At 36.3% G+C, this 20,785-nt stretch overlaps 2 protein-coding genes across 2 annotated transcripts in view; one reads left to right on the top strand and one right to left on the bottom strand.

The window, feature by feature from the left end:
- Positions 1-203: 203 nt before the first annotated feature.
- On the top strand, positions 204-8,312 carry METTL18 (Histidine protein methyltransferase 1). The gene is made up of 5 exons (XM_051210958.1): positions 204-741; positions 1,845-1,944; positions 1,978-2,034; positions 4,916-5,196; positions 5,528-8,312. Exons 1-5 carry the CDS (start codon positions 739-741, stop codon positions 5,939-5,941), a joined length of 855 nt encoding a protein of 284 aa, XP_051070984.1. The 5' UTR covers positions 204-738; the 3' UTR covers positions 5,942-8,312.
- A 4,762-nt stretch (positions 8,313-13,074) lies between these two features.
- VPS8_1 (Vacuolar protein sorting-associated protein 8) overlaps positions 13,075-20,785 on the bottom strand; it is a 49,623-nt gene continuing 41,912 nt past the window's right edge. The window contains exons 22-27 of the mRNA XM_051210961.1: positions 19,054-19,143; positions 18,046-18,270; positions 17,117-17,272; positions 15,880-16,187; positions 13,996-14,224; positions 13,075-13,286 (exon numbers count right to left, since the gene is read on the bottom strand). Of these exons, the coding sequence (XP_051070985.1) occupies positions 13,996-14,224; positions 15,880-16,187; positions 17,117-17,272; positions 18,046-18,270; positions 19,054-19,143 (1,008 nt within the window). The 3' untranslated portion in view covers positions 13,075-13,286. The remainder of the gene's footprint in view (positions 13,287-13,995; positions 14,225-15,879; positions 16,188-17,116; positions 17,273-18,045; positions 18,271-19,053; positions 19,144-20,785) is intronic.

Below are 20,785 nucleotides of genomic sequence, written 5' to 3' on the forward strand. Positions count from 1 at the left end.
ATCAGGATTTAAATTAGAATCTGTTCTCAATTTTCACCCATTTTGCAAAAGGCAACTCAGAAGATTGGATTCAAACGTTCAGGCGCTTTCCATACATGGGAAGTGGACCAAGACGATGGACAAAATTGTGGATCCCAATCTCCCAAGTTTGGGGAATTTCGGGGAAACCTCCAAAGTCCAACGACCTTGACCAAGGTTAAAGGGGAATTTTCGGGAAGTAGTTGGGGATTTTCTCAGACCTGGGGAAAATTTGAGGTTTCGGTGCCATTCTCCCGATATTTCCCCAAAGTTCACTATAGCGGTTTCCCCAAAATTCACCGAAAGTTGTTCAAACGTTTCCCAGAATTGGGAGCTCGGGGTGGTCTGCATTATCTGTATTCTTATGATTTACTAGGACGCCTTAAACTATATACACTAGTATTGATTCATTATATCGTAAATATTAAGTTCGTTTGTTATTTTCTCTACTTTTTTCCTACCTACGACCAATTATTTGAGTGGGATTCTCAAAGCGTTTAGGACCAACGAATGATTTACGTCTTACGTTTCAATTTCGACAAGAGGTCCTGGATTACTGGGATTCCCCACTAGAATACGTACTATAAGTACCTATGTTTGATAGGAAAAAATAAGATCAACTCATCACAATATTACAAATGGCAAGGATTAACATAGGCCACCTGACCTTGTATTTTCACAATTGAATATGAATGTAAAATTTTAGACGTTTCGAACTTCATGGTAATTACAGTTCTCATTGCAATGTGGGTTAACTTATCGAGACATTAATGACTTATTTGAATTTAATTGATATATATATATAACTCGATTGACTATAGTCAATCGAGTTAAAACTGTAACTGGTGGAATATCTCTGAGTGGTGTTAAGGTGATCTTGAGGCAATTCATCTACAAACTAGGATCGAAAGAGGGTTATTAGCTAGTTTGGTGAATAACGATTAGGATTTAGAGTTAAAAGTTAGTGTTCGTGGATTTGAGTTAAGGCTTTTGTCACGGGCTTATAAATGCTGATACCAGACTTCAACTCAAGGAACCAATAAAGGGGAAATATAGCAGACAAAAGTGTAAATAATGGGGGGGGGGGTCGATTTTGGGCGAAAAGTAAACAACTCAGCGACATAAAGAGGAAAATCGACATTTTTTCTCCCTCTGACATGCGAAAAAGCTGACATTTAGGCACGTTTCCCCATTATTTCCACTTCATTTTCCAATATATTTTCCCCTTTATTTCCGCTTTATCGGTTACTTGTGAAATCGTAGACTTCAGTCCTAAATTCCACATACTAACTACGTCTCATTGCTATTATTTTCATGTCTATCATTGAATTGCCCTTGTAGTTCAGTTTTACCGCAACCACTAACTCTAAATACTACTATATATGTTCATGTTTGTTTAGAAATCTGTGGTGATATTCATCCATAGTGATGTGTAGATAGAAAAGTTAGTTAACCATGTAAAAGGCTGTGCTTGAACAATGTTTTCATGGTTCAAAACAGTTAATCTTCAACTAAAATATCTACCAAAGCGTCATCTTGTAAGCCATTTTTTACAAACTGGATAGTATGTGAAGAAGTTATTAAGATCTCCTAAGTATATAGGGGAATGTAGACATGTATTAAATAGCAGTAGATCATAGTGACAACCTAACTGTAGACCAGCTGCACGTTTTAGAAATGTGGTTTGCAGAAAAACTAAATTTCTTGGGACTCATTATCTTTTCTGAATGCAGTTTCGTTATGAATCAGAAAGTATGGTTTATTTGTATTACTTGTTTGTGGTGCACTGTATATGTCTGGTTTTGAATTCCTGTGTTCTTTTTTAGTTTGAATTTAAATTCTATGCGAACAGTGATGACAAAGAATTCAAGCGACATGACACTGTGACGTATTCTAACTTAGTTCAATCACTCACTTTAAGTGATGGTAAGTTGAGTCTGTGTTATCAATGTTTCGCAGGTTACAGAGATGTTTTAGGTTTGGGCACAGATTTTCATGCAATCGCAAACGGTTCAAGTAAGTTTACATACATTTTTATAAATTATTACGATCCATTACAAATCTGCTTATGTGTGTTACTGTGTACTGTGTATTTATAATGGTTTTTATTAAGGTAACTGGAAACCAACGTAAATCCAGTAAGCAAACATTTTGTCTTTTACAGTATATTTGGCTTGCCTCACTTTCCTAGTGTCTGTTTACATGATTCTATTTCATTTAACTACAGTCAAAAAATAGTATGAAATGCAACAAGCTGACTAATAATTGTCTCGTTTTAAATATTCTGACAATTCTAATTTATTGCAAAATAACCTCATTTATGCAAAAAGTCCAAACAAACGTGCTATTAGATGGTATATATTGTGTCTGACATGTTTTAGACAAAATCATTGATAAGCTAACGTAAGAAAAATCTTGATGTCAACTAGGCTGAGTGCATTCGCTATTTTAACTCTGTAACCGGACTTGTTCTTTGTAGCAGTTTAGTTACGCTGTGCAGTCACATTCTGATATCAAAGAAACACTCAATGCTAAACCGAGTTTCACTAAAGCCTATCAGGACGAAATGTCGTCGTAGTAATAATGACTAAAAAGTATCAAACATGGATACCTCTAAATTCTCTTGCACACTTCGAAATTGAATTCAATCATCTATTAATGGTTCTCGCCTTATCATTGACCCTTATTTGATCTCCAGGAGTCTTTCTCCAAGCTATGTTTTAAAGCTCACAGTATTTGACCCATGTATCAAGTCTAATATGATTGACGTATGCTATCTCCGGAATTTGCATAACTGACTCATGGGTGATCAGTTTAAGCGCCTGGGTAGTTTTGCTATCCATTAAAATGTAATGTGAGTATATGAAAATATACTTCCTAGACAGATCACACTGGCCAAAAACATGGTCATTCATCAGCCAATATAAATAAGCTCAGCCCTTCCTTTATATGTCTTTGATTTCGTTATTTATTCCTCATGATCCTACTAGTGTAAGTATATTATTAAAACTGAATGCAGAAAAGTTGTTCCTGGGCTCGATTCAGATTGCGGACTCTATGTACAGTTAAATCAAATTAGACAATAGGAGCTCGAAAGAGGGGTATAAACCGTATTTTTCAATTTGAAGCTTTGCATACATTTCCACTAAGTAGATTCCAAATAAAATCCAAGATCAGTTATACTAAAACAATTATAATCTCCTTCAAAGAGCTAAGTACTTTGATGTAGTGATTATGACGGGTGATTATAATTATAATCACTTTGGTGTATATATAATTTATTAAGTAAACTTTACTGTCTGCTTAGGATGTATATCCTTAATATATTTATGTTCTTCTCCAAGTTTTGTTTTGATTTTGTGACTAGTCGAGTGGTATCCATGAATACTAGGCAGTAGAAGACGTAATACTCAAGTTGTTGTATTGTTGATATGCTCTTTAAGGCGACTCACTTTAATAATTTGGCTTTAAGTATATGGATGACGTATTACAAACTAAACAGGTGTGCTATAACCTGAACTTTCGCTGCTCAATTATAAATATCGATGCAATTGTAAAAACATAGGTAGGCGCAATTAGCAAAATCATGAACTTACTTTCCAACACTATAGGCCCAATATTCTCAAGTAAACTCCCAACTATTAGGACTGAAGGGACACTAATTTTAGCTGCGAATATACGTATTTTATGGGGAAGTTAAAACTTTTATATACAGATCTCTTTCAGAGATTAGTGGTTGCATTTAGATGATTCTAACTCAAAACAAGCTTTGTACTAAACAGATATCAACACTGGGTGGATAGTTTTCACAGTACAGTAAGATAATATACTAAAATATTTATTAACTGAATTTTCAAAGATAAAACTAAATGTTAGACCGGCCGATTATCAAAGTTAATCAACTAGTGATATATCTCTTGGTCGCTCCTTATAGATTCTTTTTTTCCCAGAGAACGCAAAAAAGTAAACATGACTAAATTGATATTTAATAATTGTGAGAAGTGTACTCTGCTTTAGAAATATTTTTTACATAATCAGTAGCAAACCGATTGGATGATTTTTTACGAGGGTGACTTCTACAGATTAAAATGACTCAAATACCAATCTTATATTCTACTCTAATATTTCATAAGCATCATATCAACCGTGGCAATGCAGAAATGTACTTGATAACTAGGTGGAATAGTATACTTTTCTATGAATGGGCGTTCTGAGAGAGCGAAATTAATTATCTGTGGGTCCTCTGTGCCCACCAATCCGGTTTTGGCGCCGGATATTCGCTTTTCGTTCTCTCAATTTCGTAAACAATGCCCCCGCCACAAGGCGGTGAGTGGGACTTCTTTCGAAGTAGTTATGTAGTTATAAGAAATTCAAATTGAGCACGATTATGGGCATCTGTCGATTTCATTCCTTGTCAGTTGTCTCCAAACAATGCTTCCACCTTCCAACAAGTTCTTCGTTCTTTTGGGTGATTACAACCAATAGTCACCAATTTTGTGGATTTGTGCCGTGTTGTAACGTGAATACCGTCACTTATTTCTAAGCGTATGCGTTTTGAAAGTGACTTAATATCGAGAATTTATGTCTTATTTGATTGCTTTTTTCCATTAGTCTCTTTTTAGTCTAGAATGGAGTGCGTATAAATAAAGTTACTGAATCAACGTTATCACGGCAACCATATGATGCTTCAAAAGCAACAATGGTCGTCTCGTCTCATTTAACTTAAATGGATGTATCTTAGTAATAGAATGAAATGTTAAGTTGTTTACTTACCATTTGTAAGGGTATTCATTTTCTCACAAGGATTTTTTTAGGTAATTGACTGTTTTAAAATATATTTAAGTACTTCTGAAATGCTAGACAGTAATAGAATTTATTTATCATTATTTTATTACAGAACTGTGGTACATTGCTGAATCTGTTCTCGATGATTATCTACGCAAACTGCCCAAAAGTGAACTCAATGTATTCGACGCTGTTCACGCACGTGAGGATGTCAAACCTGGCTTCATTGAAGGTGGTTTTACTCTGTGGGATGGCAGCAAGGATCTCGTCGATTACATATCAAAATATTTTTCGGAAAGAATGTGTGGAAAAAACGTCTTAGAAGTAGGTTGCGGTTGTGGACTACCAGGTATATTCGCTATCAAGGCTGGTGCCCGCTTAGTTAGGTTCCAAGTAAGCGGGTTGTTTTAAGTCAGCGTTGTGTTGGCGTAATATTATAGCCTTATCTTGATAAGAAATATTTGGTCGAGTTGCATAACGTCCTCGGGTTGCGATTTAAATATTGAATGAAAGTATTTTATCATAGGAGTTTTAAAGTTTATTTCCGAAAGTGTCTAGGTAAATTATATCTGATTATTTAACATAAAAGCTCACTAGCATCTTAAAGGTCGAAAGTAATGGTGAAGTCCTATAGAAAGTCTGCATGTGGTGAATGTTTTTGTGAAGAGTTTGCCACACTTTACTACATTTTCTCACCAGTATTTTTACTATTTTCTTTTTTAAGGATTACAATTCCGAAGTTTTAAAGTGCTGGACTATTCCTAACGTCATCATTAATTCAGGATCTCAAAATGATGCTGATAGCCACAATGAACACACTCAGTTGGAATTCTACAGCGGGGACTGGTTTCATCTTTCAAAGCTTTGGCAGTCAAGCGCCAATGTGAAGTTTGACTATATCTTTGCTAGCGAAACAATTTACCGCACAGACCTATATGAAAGATTGCACAACATACTTGAAACTAGTCTATGTCAATCTGGGATCGTTTTGTTAGCTTGTAAAGCTTCTTACGGACCTGGAGGTAACATTTTTGACTGGTTAACTTATGTCGAGAATCTAGGCGTGTTTCAGACAACTACTTTCAAATTGACAACTTCTGGGGTAATGCGATACATCGTGAAAATGATCAGAGCTTAATTTGTTTCGATCAACTTGTTTTGTATATTCTTTTTGTTCCGACTTGATAAATAAGATAACAGTTGACCGTAATTTCTAGCTGTTTAAATAGTTTGGGAAGCCTAATGTCACGAAATCTTGAATGGCATCTTTGATCTTTGTTTAGTGGGTTTTATATTAGACGAAGATCACGACATAAACACACCGTTTGTTACGGTTTTATCTGTTAACAATATTACGTTTCGTAAACGTAATATTTCGTGTAAATTAAAATTTTAAATCTAGTTTTCACAAATACGTCCAGGTCGCAGCTACATTAGTAATATTCAAACTAAACTGACAAACATAAAAGTAAGTACCAACTCTACTTAAATTTTTTTTTTCGTCAGTATAACTTCACTTAGGTGATATAAAAGAGTTATGTCGGACATTGTAGTGTTCAGTATGTGACAAAGGCATTGATTTGTGCACCCAAAAAAGATTAGCGAATTGTAAGTCAAACTTACCTGCTTCTTTTTGAGTCACATTTTGGGCATAAGTTTGTCTATATAACAGCTAAGTTTCTACTATAATGATGAGTAATATCAAAGTTGATGAATCACAGCAGAAACCTGCATGATTAACTTTTTAAGCAATAGACAGAAAATGGTATAACGTTCGGAATGCAACGGGTTTCGTTATGCTCTGATAATCTCTTTTTTATTTGACTTTGGAAAAATCTTGATTTTGTGTAAACTGCCGGAATCCTAGCTTCCTCCAAGTTAACTTATTTATCGAATGAAGTGTTTTACATCTGAGCACAATTAGTTGTCTGCCTGCTTAACACCGATAAATAGTCTGAAAACTGTTGAATGTTTTGTGCAAGAACAGTTATAGCTCCATCAGTTCAAAATTATTTTGGGTAAAAATATAAATTATCGTTAACTAAAGCTATCCATTGATTTGGACTTCCTAGTGTAACACCTGCAAAGTGAAATGCATGTTTGTAAATACCTTCCGGTTCGTTTAAATTCAGGTGTCATAATCCACACAAACTTCTACCATGTAAATCATACAAACCCATGTATATATCTGTTTAAAATATACAATTAAGTTTTTGGGAAAACTTATTTCAATTGACGTTTATTTTGTATTACGATGTGATTACGTACAAGTACAAAGTTATTATTACTTACAACCACTTAAACTTCTAATCTAACTAAACGTATAGAAAGTTATTTTTTAGTGCACTTCAATTACTCATATCGATTAAAGTTGTAAACATATTGATAGTAACCAATTAATCTTCAACCAGTCTGATATTTTCTCATATATGCCTTCTACCTCGAGCATTTTCTATGCATTAAGGTCGTATATATAATGTCGCCGAAAAATTAGTATGTAACAAAAAGTTCTATAGTTGCTACAACCTATGAACTGTATATTTACGGATTCATAAATATTTTATTTGGTGGTTTTATGCAAGCATATATATGAGCAGGCGACAAAAGCCGAAATACATATAATATCGCGGACTGTATTCGCAACCAGCTGGTTAAACTGTGCAACAACACCAGGTTAATAACTACATATTTATAAGCTGATATGATTGATATTTGCAGTTGCAACAGATCGCAGAAATCGTTAATTATTAAACTGAACTGGATTGAAGACATGACTTTAATCTCGATTTCGGTAGTTTTAATAAGATTTAGATATATTTCAGTAAATCTAGAATGACTGGCTACGAGCATTCCATTAAATGACATATTAGAGATGTAGTTTTTTTTAGAACAGTACATTTGTTATTTGTTGTAAAGAACTTGTTAACAGATAATGTTTGTAAAAAGAACGTGGTATACTGCTTATCACAGCTACGTGTTATGTACCACTCTCTGTCGTCAGTATTAATTTTGTCGTGTAGATATAGTTTGGGCTTACTAAAAAAGCCTAGGACTTTGCAGTAGCGACGGAGAAAACTACAATGAACATTTCTTTTGAACAGTTTGAAGCCTACATAGAGCATCAAGAGAAACAGTTTGGAAAGTCTCAAACAAGAATCATAGAAATCGTTCAGATGTGTCTGTCTCAGCAAAACCCCTCTTTTGGTGAGTTTGGAACTTACAAGGTTAAACCACACAAAGTTAACGCAATGACAGCGGTAAGCCATCATTCCCATGCTGGTTGTGGCGGTTAGTGCTTCAAAAGATTTTTCCCGTTTCGAAATCATTGTTGTACTACATGTTCTAGAAAAGGTCATTGATAAGTCTTTCAACTGAACGTTTCTAATAGTCAGTCAGTCATTAACAACGTAGAACTTCGTACGTACGTACATCAGTTCAAGTTGCCATACCACATTAGCACAGAGATGCAGTTGTCGATTCAAATCCCCTAGTGGTAGAGGTAGTAAGAGTATAAGCAGCAATCTGGAAGATTAGGGTTTGGAGATGTTATATAAAGAGTGTAATAAATTTGGGAGAAAAAAAAGAGACAAGGAGGAATCAGGAGATTAAAATTTGGGAGAACACAAAGAGTGGATGCACCTGCGCCATTACAAACGATTTTGAGCCATGTCATTCAGGGTCTCTAACCATCGGTTGCTATCATCTTGCGGTCCCCAACCAGGTAGTCTACACCTACCGACATGACTCAGTCCACTTGTCAGTGACTTCATGGACATGGGCATATGTAACACATGTCCCAACCATCTCAACTGATGAAGTTTCACCACTGCATTAATTGATTTGCCATCCTTAGCTAGTACCCGTTTCCTAACAACAACGCTTCTAATAACTCCGGGCTAAATCTACACGGCAGCTTGAATGTAAGAGAAGAGGTACGAAGGCCGATGATAAGGATTTATTAAATTCCCAAAATAAATCAAAGTGATTTGAAAACACACTACACTTTATATTACTTATTTACGGTTAGATTAACAGACAGATTTGTATTTAACGATAATAATTCAGTAAATTACTGTGTAAGTATATGTCATATTATGCAATTAAGCATCTGTAATCCTTCTTAAAATGTTCAATCCATATCACACACGATTGGAAAAAGAAGTTTCATATCCCATTCGCATTCCAATCGATGACGTCATTACTCACTGTGTCAGTCATAGAGTCATTTTAAAGCCAGAAAACGCCACTAACAACCGAAAGCATATTCTAGAAGATTCAAACCGCGAACGACCAAGGTAACAATTACCCTTAACCGGACCGGTTCATATAACCGTAGAAAATATGTTTATCTCATGATTAATGGGTATGATGCCCGTATACGGCTTCTAACATCTCGCTTATAAGCAGAAGAATATGAGAGTTTTGTTAGACCTCAAATATATTCAACTCAACAGTCAGCCCATAGTGCTTCTGACGGAAAGCCAACTGTTGTTGGAGAATTACATTACAGTCATTGAGAGGAACATAACAGAAGAGAGCATGTTGTATATCACTGAACACCTTGGGACTTGATTGGATCAAGAAACTAAAATCAACAGATCGTCCCATAAACCAAATCTGCAGTTATGTGGAGGCAATGAGAGACTACCACAAAACCCAGCTGGCATACTATTGAGCAGAAAGTATTTGATGACGTTCCTGGAGTGTAAAAGCTATTCCTACCTCTCGGTTTCGGACGAAGTCATTATTCCGATCCAAAAGACCTGTGTCTTATGCTGTTCTCCCAGTAGTTGAACAATAACTCGGACGACTTCGAGAAATGAGTATTATTGGACCAGTGAACTTCTCAGATTGGACTGCGCCGATAGTGGTAGTTAAGATATCCAACGGTAGCGGTCGCTCATGTGCCAATTACTCCAGTGGGCGAAATAAAGTTCTAGAAACTCACCAGTATCATTTACTCTTGCCGGAGATCTCTTCACCAAGTTGTACGCTGGTGTTTTTTGGAAAGTTGGATTTCTTAGGAGCTGATGAGTGTAAAGATTCCATCATCAATACAAACAAGGGTCTATTCCAATATAATCGATCGGCCTTTGGAGTCAAGACGGAAGTCGCTATATTCTAACAAATTATGGATACCATGTTACAGGGTATTTCAGGAGCGTGAGCTTATTTGGATGACATCATTATGAAATTACAAAAGAAACTTGACCTAGTGCTATCACACATATCTGGATATGGTTTTCGTATCGGTGCAGAAACGTGACTTTTATATGCAACAGGTACAATATCTTGGCCTCATAATAGATAAAGGACGACGACCAGATCCAGAAAATATCGATGCTATAAAAACCATGCCTAGACCAACTGAGGTTTTTACTCTGCGATCTTTCTTTGGACTGGTTAGCCATTACGGGACTTTTCTTCTTAGTCTTCATTGAATCACTTGCTGGTAAAGAACTCAAACCCACAAACTCCAAAGCAGCTTTCGAGAAAGTCAAGCAATCCCTAGCCTTCATATTCTTTCGTACACATTATGACTCCTTCTTACCTATTGTGGATGCTTAAAATTATGGTATTGGGACACTCATCTTTCATATTTTCTCCGACAGATCTGGAAAAGTGATCTATTTGGTCAGACTGTTGACAACGACAACGTAACTACAGCCAAATAGAGAGATCATAAACCATTACTAGCCATATTTGGGTTAAGGAAAGGGATTGCTACCTACACGACTCATCAGCTACAACATTGGACAACCATACTTCCAGGCAACGATTTTAGGATCAAGTACCAGCCTATTACAGATTTTGGACACACTGATGCCCTATCGAGATTAATAGGTAAAACTGGGAAAGAAGTTCGTCGCCTATTGGATGATGAAGTTGATGGACTAACGTTTACTTTCAAAGAAACTATTAGAAATGGCTAGACATTAAGTCAAGGGGTTTTTCTTTATTAGATGGCCAAACCACCGCTTTCAGAGAGAACGTTTGAAATACTTTCGTCAACGTGACTCACTAATGGCTGTCGACTCATATGTTATATTCGATGAACGGATTTCTCCAAAATTCCCGCGCCAAAAAGTGCTCAAGCAATTCCAGTGGTCACCCTGGGATCAATAAAATAAAATGGTTGGCTCAAAGCTACGTCTTTTAAGCATCAATGGACAGAGATATCGAAGACAAATGCCATAACTGTCCGTCTTTCCTGCGAGCCGTTAAAAACCCTTCGAAAAGTGGCCTAAGCCTGCTGGACTCTGGGAAAGATTTTATGCAAATTTCGCAAGTCCAGTCCTAGGAAAAAGTTTCTAGTTATTGTGGATGTATTTACAAAATGGCCCGAAATATATATCATGTCGAACTGTACAGGCAAGGGAACAATCATCAAGTTGTCTAGTCTGTCCAGCTATTCCGGAGTTCCAGATACTTTGGTGACAGGTAATGACTCTCAATTCGCCTCTGACTTGTTCGGACAATTCTGTGGTGTGAAGGAATAACTCATCCTCTCTACCCTATCATCACCAATCTAACAGACAAGCAGAGCGCTTCATAGACACTTTCAAAAAAGCACTGCTTAAGGGAAGAGAGAAGACTCCGAGTTAGCCAACCAATAAGTTCTTACGTCTAACCCAACCCTGTTGTGCCGGATGGGAAGTCATATTTGGGAGAAGCACCTGGACGGTTTCTAACGCTATGCTCCAGTCGCAGTCTTGACACGGAGAGAAGAGTATTTATGAAGTCGGATCATGGCCAAAATCGATGGGAACCAGGGATTATTGTGCTAAAATTGGGTAGAGTTTTGTATAAGGTGGGAGGAGCCTTCCGAACATTTGTTAGGCATACGAACCAGGCTCATAAAGATAAAAGAACGATAAACACTAGAGGTGGTCAAACGAATCTGCCACTGGATATACTTTTGGACACTTGCAAGGTGAGGACTTGGAATGAAAACGAAAAAAACACATTAAGAGAAGGACGATGCCGCCGCAGATCAGTCACCAGACTACAGGTAAACGCGAGAAGTCATGCTTTTTAGCGATATTGGAGGGGTCCCAAAGATATACCTCGGCAAGCCTATAGAGACACAGAGAACTTGTTGAATCTTCGCATAAAGACCTAGAAAACACAGAATCACTTGCCACGGTTTTGATCCGATAATTACCTATGAGGCTACTATAGTTAGTATGGTTCCGGAAGCTCAAGGGCGTTTGAAATAGTATGAATACCCCTATTTTTCTGTACCTTAACTAACTTAGGAGTAAAACGTCCTCTCTACACTTCGCGCCTTTTTTGTCGTGTTCAAGTTGCCGTGTGGAATTAACCTGGGTTTATTAGAAGAGCTTAGGAAACTGATTCTCGCATTCAGTTGGAAGACTTATCAGAAATAAACATTGAAAATAAAAGTAAATCAGTCTCCAAAGGTGTGATATTGTTTGGAATAAGGTGTAGTCCGTTTTTATCAAGAACCACTCACATTAAGAAAAATAACTTCGATCAACATGTCAAACGAAACCAATCATTTGTAAATCATGATTTGACAGTGGATACGAATATATTGAACGGAGGTTGAAGGTGAAAACCTCTCTGGGTAGTGGGTCCACACCACCATTGTGTCCCCATCTTGAAGTTGTCGTTACAATAACCTCTGTGAGGAAATCAGGGAATTCTGTCTAACTTCATTGCTTTTCTGTACCAATTAGTTGTATACACTCATCTTACATAGCATTCTTGTATAGAACTCCTATAATATTCCTGAATTCTTGGCAAACAGTTAAGTCAAGTTTTTTTTTAACATGGACACGCTAGAAGTTAAGTATTTTGTACGATTTCATAAAAAAAGTCGAGGTTAAGTCTTTTGCATAGTTATCAAATTATTTTGCATAATTGTTTAAGATCAGAAGGGGTTTTGTGGATATTTATAGTAATTTCAATGGTTGAGATCACGAGTCAATTGAAGCTGGGCCACCATAGTAAACCTGGAAGCACTGGACGGCCGTCTTGTCCTATTGCGGGATTGCTCAGCAGTGCGCATATACGATCTCGCCCCCCGCGAGATTCGAACCCAGGACCTATCAGTCTTGCACGCGAGCGCTTGACCACTGAGCGATGCGATTTCTACAGATAAGTGACTACCCGGTCCATACATTTAACCAAAATTACACTTTGTAATTAATAAGCACTGACGAATAAAATCGGCTTATGCTTGCACATAAGTTTCCTCCTTTTTAGGGTTAAATACTAAAGCAAATCAAAAGAACAAGAAATATTCGAATATTGAAATATTTTTCTGTAAAATTTGGCAAACATATACAAGAAAATAAAATTATGATACGAACATATGGAAATCACTAACAAATTAAGCGATAAGAGAAGCAAGGAATTTATCACAGGTATTGATACATAGCTGTTATATACCATGTTCCGGAATTAGTTTCTCGAAGGACAAATAAAACTTTGTGTACGAGTGGGTCAGTATCAATCTGAAGATTTAGAAAAGTTGAAAATCAAAGTATTTAATTTGCAAAAGTAAAAGAGTTACATCGTAACCTAGATACATGTTCGTACATTGAGCTATAAGCCGCAAATATTTTTTGTAGGTAGTGATATTTAGTCAACTCCATATACAGTTGACCAAGAGATGCTTTTATTAACTTTAGGAATTAGATATAGACAATTTTGATTTGATATATAGTAAAAAACCTAACTTTAATCAGGTTTTTATTTTGCGTCAAAATCTAAGATGCATTGTCGTTGCTCAGGTTCGCCAGCAAGATACTTTTACCTAGAATGCTCATCATCGGTGCGACCTTTTTGGCTTCTTCAAAAAGTATCATGAACAAAGTTCTCAGAAATCTATATTATATATAATTTAGATTTTCAATTTGTTGGTTCAAGAGTTGAAAGAAAACGGGATTTATAGCTTTAATAACAAGCTTGGAATTTGTAGCATTTCAGTTTTTATTAGACTTTAGTTTCAACACTCGTTTCCACATTTCGGACAGCTCTTTTGAACTATTATTCAAAATCAGTGAAGATTAGCACGATATTCTGAAGATGCTAAACATCTGAAGTTAATCCCAAACAGTGACAATGTTTGAGTGGACCAATGCTAGATAGCTAATTGTCTGTGAGATACGATTTCGAATACATTAGAAGTGGAAAAGTATGAAGCTAATATAATATAGTTACCTAAAACAGAATGTTCTCCTCATTTTTTGTAGACGACTGGGTAGGATTATCTACCTTGATTTCATCCGAGTGTAATTTGACCATATCATCATAAAAACAATTAGTCTTAACTGCAGGATAGCTTACGGGTCGACATATTGAACATGACCAAAAATGAACCACAGATGCAGGTGTATCAGTTTTACACTGGAATTCCCTCAAACATCTTTCATGAAACGCATGATGGCAACTGAAGAATAAAAGGAATAAGATAATCTACCGAAATTGAGATTCAGTTAAATAATGAAGTGATATGACAAAAAAAATTGTTTGGATAACTTACTAAAGTAGCGAACAGCTAAATCAATGGTTTAACTCAGCCTGGACGCCACTAGGGTCACCACTTGTCCCAACTCCGTATGAATGAAGAGGGTCAGGCGTAAAGTTAGCAGCGTATTTCGCCCAAAATACGCTATGTTAGACGAATTAATTTCAACTCTTGGATGAAAATTGAAGGGTCTAAATATAGAGAACTTATAATGCCTCATGGTATAGCCGAGATTATTTGAAAGTCTAGGAGCATCCAGATAACCAGAACAACAAACAATGAAGATGTACATGGTGTATGGGCAATGTGGGAGACCGGAAGGCCCAAGTAGCTTAAGAAATGAAAAGATACAACTTGGAGGTTTGCGTAATAAATGAAACCCGCTGGACTCAAGATGAACCGAAATAAATAACTTCGGGAGAGATACTGTTGTATTGTAGTCACAAAGAAGGAAATGATTTGCACACAAAAGAAGTTTCAATAATGTTATGCGAAGAAGTGCGAAAATTGCTTATAGGATGGGAATCTCATAGATCATCAAATCATCCTGCAAAACAAAGAGGGGATTAAAATTAATGTCATTCAGTGCAATGTGCTCACCAAAGATGACAGCCCAAATAATAAATGTTAGTTTTATGGAGCTGCAGTTCATTCTACAAAAGTGCTCAGAATAGGACCAGACCATCCTGATGGGAGACTTAGACTCGGAATGGACAACACTGGATAAGAAGATATCATGGAACAACATGGACTGTGAGGAAGGAACGAGAATGGTGAGGGATTTGTTTTCAACAATATGGCTACAAGTGGCACCATTCACCCCTACACATGTTTACACAAGGCAGCATGAGTTTCACTGGACCACATTACAGAGAATCAGGTCGATAGTAATTGCATCAATGAAAAACTCGAAAGGTCCATGTGAGAACCAGGGGCTAACAGCTTTAGATCACCATCCGATTGTGACTCCCAAGATCAAACCGAAGCCAAAGAAGCACTAGACAACCGGGAAAACAGCATTACAATGGTTCAATACAGCCTTCCTTCGACATACTGACAAACTCAACGAATTCAAAATAGGTCTCAACAACAGGTTCCAAGCCTTGCACGATCTACTGAGGGAAGAAGAAATTACTATGAAGGACAATGAAAAACTCGAAAAGTCCATGGGAGATGTGAGAACAAGGGGGTGACAGCTTTAGATCACCATCTGATTGTGACTGCTAAGGTCAAACTGAAGCTAAAGAAGCACTAGACACCACTGAATTACCTACTTCTATGAATGCGGTGTTCATCTTGTTGTGCTAATGAGGTATGGCAACTTGGACCGCTGCACATATGTGCCTGGTCCTACGTTGTAGCTGACTGATTACAATGATTCAACACAGCCTTTATTCGACATACTGACAAACTCAACGAATTCATTACGTGCCTACCGATCAATATAAATTTTAAAAAAGCCATAATGACGTGTGTGATTTAACTGTTCGTTTGTCTGTTAGCAGATAGCACAAAACTTGTATCATAAGAAGTAAATGTATGTAGTGTGTACGGCAAAAGACCGAATATCAACTTACTGAAATACTATTACACGTTTAGCACTCAAAGCTTTGTCATCATTACTCATCATACGTTTTGCTTCCCATTCTCGTCTAGTCAGTAAATTGTTTATTCGAAGGTCTAATCCACATGTAGAGCAAATAAGGCTTCGATTACTAAAACCACAATTGTACTCTTTAAATGTTCGAAGTTGCTTGGAAGTTAACTCTTTTCCTGCTAATTGTTTGTTAATTACCATCTGATTTGCCTCGAATTGACAGGCTGATATAAACTTCTTCACCAATAAATTAATTTTGGAGTTTACTGTAATTTCTGTTCCATTAATCTAAAAATACGGGATAAAATACGTACATGAAACAAGCATTTCTCATGTGTTTTTTTTAGAAATGGTCATTTACTACTGATTATTAGATCAGTCAGTGTAATGTGAACAGACGAAATTAGGATTCTCAATTAAGGTAAAAGAATGTAACATTTAATAAAACCTTTTGTTCGGAGCTTCAAGTAAAAATATGAAACAAAAACATGCCTTACAGACTGTTCAAACTAGAACTCAAGATCAGGATGAACAAGAAGAAACGCTTTTGAAAAATCCTACATGTATGAGAGTAATTCTCATTTTCGATTATTATTAATATCAAATTTTGTATTCAGAGGTATCCATCTTAGAGAGTACAAACTATTCCGAGAGAATTTTCTGCTTCAACCATCGAACAGATACTAAATCATGTAAGAATGAAATGTTAAAGACTAAATTCAATGAAATATATCTTTAATAGATGAATAAAACATTTAGCATTAATGAAATCATTCAACTCGAAATCTAAGAAAGATATGCAGGAGTAGGTCAATTATAGTGTGTACGATGTTCTGTTTGGTTTGAGTTTCACGTTTACTATCAATCAGATTTAGTTAATGTCATAATATTTATTCCTTAAAATATACTATTCTAACTACATTTACACAATCTTGTTGACTACTGATCGCAGAAAATCTGTTTAGACGGGCTCGAAATTAAAGTCAGCATGAAATAATGTCACTCTACACACCATAAACTGTAACTAACCACTAAATTATGTTGCTGAAGACAGAAAGGATGTACGAGCGTAAAATAACGCTTAAGATATAAACCAGTTATGAACAAAAATAACGGTGAAAGATGATTTTAACCAAAGAGAGAAATTCTACGATATGTTTTTATACTATCGGGTTGTACGATATAAAAGCAAGATATCTAATAAAATGTTTACTTACGTCCAAGATGTGCGAAACGATCACAGTTGGCGGTAAGTAAGTCATGACTAATGAGAAAGAATTATAGAATATATTACTCAACTGGGCGTTTAACACGGGATGATTTTGTACGAATTCACATTTCATTAGTAAATCAATTACACTAAACCATATACCCTATAAAAGGAAAAACAAGAAAAATTACTGAACAATGAAATTAAATGATAATTCGAAATGATTTGGGGCTTGGTGAGTTTTTAAGAGATGAAAAGACTTATAAATTGTGTATAGTTTGTACGATGTTGGTTTGGAAGTCAGATGGTCTAATCTCAAACCCTCATTGTCATTATGAACCAAGTCAATGTTATAATGAAGACATCAGCATGTAGTTAATGAACATATAATCACCAATAAGAAAGTACCATCCCGCTTCCAGTGTGAAAGGTAGTTTCAGTTTTCTTAGCATATATTATGTCCCATGTACTGAGAAAAGTCATACTAGTTAGAACTTCAACAGCTCCTACACATTTAACTTAAAAATGATTTTGGTAACCCCGTACGAAGAGTCATGACAAGTGAGGGTGATTTACAGTGGTAAACTGAAAAAGAAATGCACTAGAACAGATTGCAAAAAAACAACAACTCATAAATAATGTTTTAAACTAACATAAGCAATTAAAAACAGTGCACGGGATATGGTCTGTCATCCTGAATTTCACGTTACTACTTTAATTAACAGCGACGAGGTGGTGCTATGTTCACTGAAGGCTGTATCCTATGAGTGCGTGGTCATTTTGGAAAACAGTAGCTTAATCAGTTAGGAATTCTTTCTAATAACAATTCAGATGATTTAAATTCTGTAAGATTAGAACAGCTGAAGATTATTCCAGACCCTCAAATGAAATGCATTTGTTTTAGCATAAATATCATGAAAACACATCTAAACTCACTTCGATTTCTGACTGATCGTTAGTTTGTGCACATCTTCGCTGGCAGAAATTTACAAGACGTTGATTCGCTTGATGAACATTATCATATAGTTTTTGTAACACAGAGTTGATGATAGTTGCCGATTGGTCACCCGAGTTATGAAGGCTGACAGAAGTAAAATCTACAGAGGTTTTTCGAAGCTTACACTCCTCTTTTATTAGTTTTTGCCACGTTTCAGAAAATATCTAAAAAATAAGTGAAGGATTACAGAGCTTTTTCAGTTTAAATATGATAACAGTACTTTATTGCTAGTAGAACTTAATAGTTGTTACGCTAATAAACAGCTTACTTACTGTGATTTGATAATGCCGTAATAAAATCGGTTTCGAACTCAGTATTTACTATTAATTGCCCCTTCCATAACTGTTTAATAGGTACATCTATAGGTCTAATATACGATAAACTTATTGATCATTAGTATCGAATGTAAATTGACAGGCTATTGTAAAATTTAACGTAGTTGAAGAATAAACGGATGGTGGGTTTCTTTACATAATCAAACTATCCAGATTGCATTATTTTGTGCTTATCTTTGGACGAAATTTAGGTTTGTAAACCTAAGGAAACTTCAGCTTACGCATCAGATGATTCAAGGCCATTAGCCTTAAACAGAGTGTATCTGTAAACCATTGCATAAACCCATGTACTCACCGAGCCAGCTTCGATAACGAAAATATCAATAGACGTTATACCACTATAAAACGAAGATTGTCACATAGTTGACTGAAAGTATCAAGCGTTATAGGATGGTGCTTAATACTAGCCCCTGAGAGATCATGAACACTTAGAGTTTATTATGAACTTACGCGACTACCGATGCAAGAAGAATTTACGTGGTATGCTCAGCAAACAGATATGCTGAAACAGCTAATATATGCTTATATCTGTCAGTTGTTAACGATGAAGAGAATATAAATAAATATATAAGTATAAGTATATATAATGAGTATAAAGAACCGAAATCAAACCTGTTCATACAACTCTGTAGCTTTGGATAAATCTCCAGACTTTTCATATAGATAAGCAACCTCTATCGGGTACTTTTCCACCGATAAAACCTGAAAAACCAAAGTTTACACAACAGGATTACATACATTTCATTTACTGAAGACAAGACAGAACATAGCATAAGTGGAACTACGTCTGATTTGCCATACCTCACGTTAGTACAGCGACGAGAAATCAACAGGATGAACGTAAAACTAACGAAAACAATGAAGCTAACAATAAAGTGAAAGATGTAAAAGAAGAAGGATGACAAACATACGTTCGAACAATCCTCAAGACCTAGATGAATGCAAAAATAGAGTAGCGTCAATGAGACGACTTTCTCACGGGAATTAGGAAGAAAGTTTGCACATGGCTAGACAATAGTAAGGGTCAAGGACCACATCGACCGATTTCATGTATTTAATTCGACTGGTAAGTTTTAGTTAATTTATTACAACGCTATCAAGCAGAGAATACTGAGGTAGGAAGAGACAAACCATAAATTCATCAACTGATTCCCCACAATTACACTACTACTTACAACTAACATCTGGAACGATAAGTCAAAGGTTTGACTATATTTGTAAATTGTTACACGAAAGACTGCTGTGAAACATGATCACCGAAATGAAGTTTTCACTCAAGTTCAGTTTCTAAAAGCCACACGGCCACGCGTATACAGCCTCTGCCAGGGAAGTCCTACTCATTGCCTTCTCGTGGCGGGGGTGTTGTTTACGAAAATGAGAGGACGAAAAGCGAATGTCCGGCGCTTTAACCGGATCCCAAACCAATGGTGCACATGGGCTCCAGTATCCTGAGGGAACAAATGGCGTATGAACCAATCGCTGGTCACCGGCTACAATGGGTATGCATCTCCTCACGATGTTCCATTCCCTTGTGGATCAGAACTTTAGGTCAAAGGCTCGGGGAGTGGCCCCCTAAGAAAACCACCTGCTTCGGTCTGGGCACCCGGGTAGTATCACAGCCCACACACACAAATATGGTGTGGCGCATATATATTTGGTGCCCTCTTGTACCGATATTTATGTGTTGAAATAATAATAATAATACCAAAAGCCAAACGAGTTTTACTTAAATGCGTTGAAATCTTTTAAACTATATATCAAGCCATCAGAACTGATGAAACTACAAATATAAGTGAGGTGTCCAACTCGCCCAATACTTCCATCATCATCGTCAAATTAATCAACGAAGTAGCTCAATCCTAAAGCATTTTTGAATTTAGGGAGTTGGTAACATATGAAAAACATATACTGACAATCATGGTGTTCAAACGATTTTGAATTTTATCCGCATCCTTACCAAAAAGACTATGATGTCGACGTGCTCCGTGCCAACCGTCAAATTCCATGGTAAGGAACACTTATATAAGTGAAATCATGATATGAGTTAAAATAGAAACACCAACTGGATAAAAATGAAGCCGATGATGGGTTAACAACACTAGTTAAGGAACTGCTTAAAAGGTTGAGACACAATCCAGCTTTTCTTCACAGGCTACAGCCTTTTGTACCATTACTACTGTAGTATTTGAGATATGGATAATAAGTTAATATTATAAATTACTTGATGACCAATCGGGTTTCTTCTTCCTACTAGGTATGAGGGATTCACTTTATTTATTGAAGCGGTCATAATGCTTTTGAAACACATAATCTTGATAAGGTCTCGTCAAATGACAATCGATTG

Source organism: Schistosoma haematobium, chromosome ZW (assembly GCF_000699445.3).
Source record: "Schistosoma haematobium chromosome ZW, whole genome shotgun sequence".
Classification (NCBI taxonomy): domain Eukaryota; kingdom Metazoa; phylum Platyhelminthes; class Trematoda; order Strigeidida; family Schistosomatidae; genus Schistosoma; species Schistosoma haematobium.

Excerpts from the sequence above, each read along its gene's own strand:
- METTL18 (XM_051210958.1), top strand. Across the intron at positions 1,945-1,977 it reads ATCACTCACTTTAAGTGATG|GTTACAGAGATGTTTTAGGT; the intron begins GTAAGTTGAGTC and ends AATGTTTCGCAG. Across the intron at positions 5,197-5,527 it reads CCCGCTTAGTTAGGTTCCAA|GATTACAATTCCGAAGTTTT; the intron begins GTAAGCGGGTTG and ends TTCTTTTTTAAG.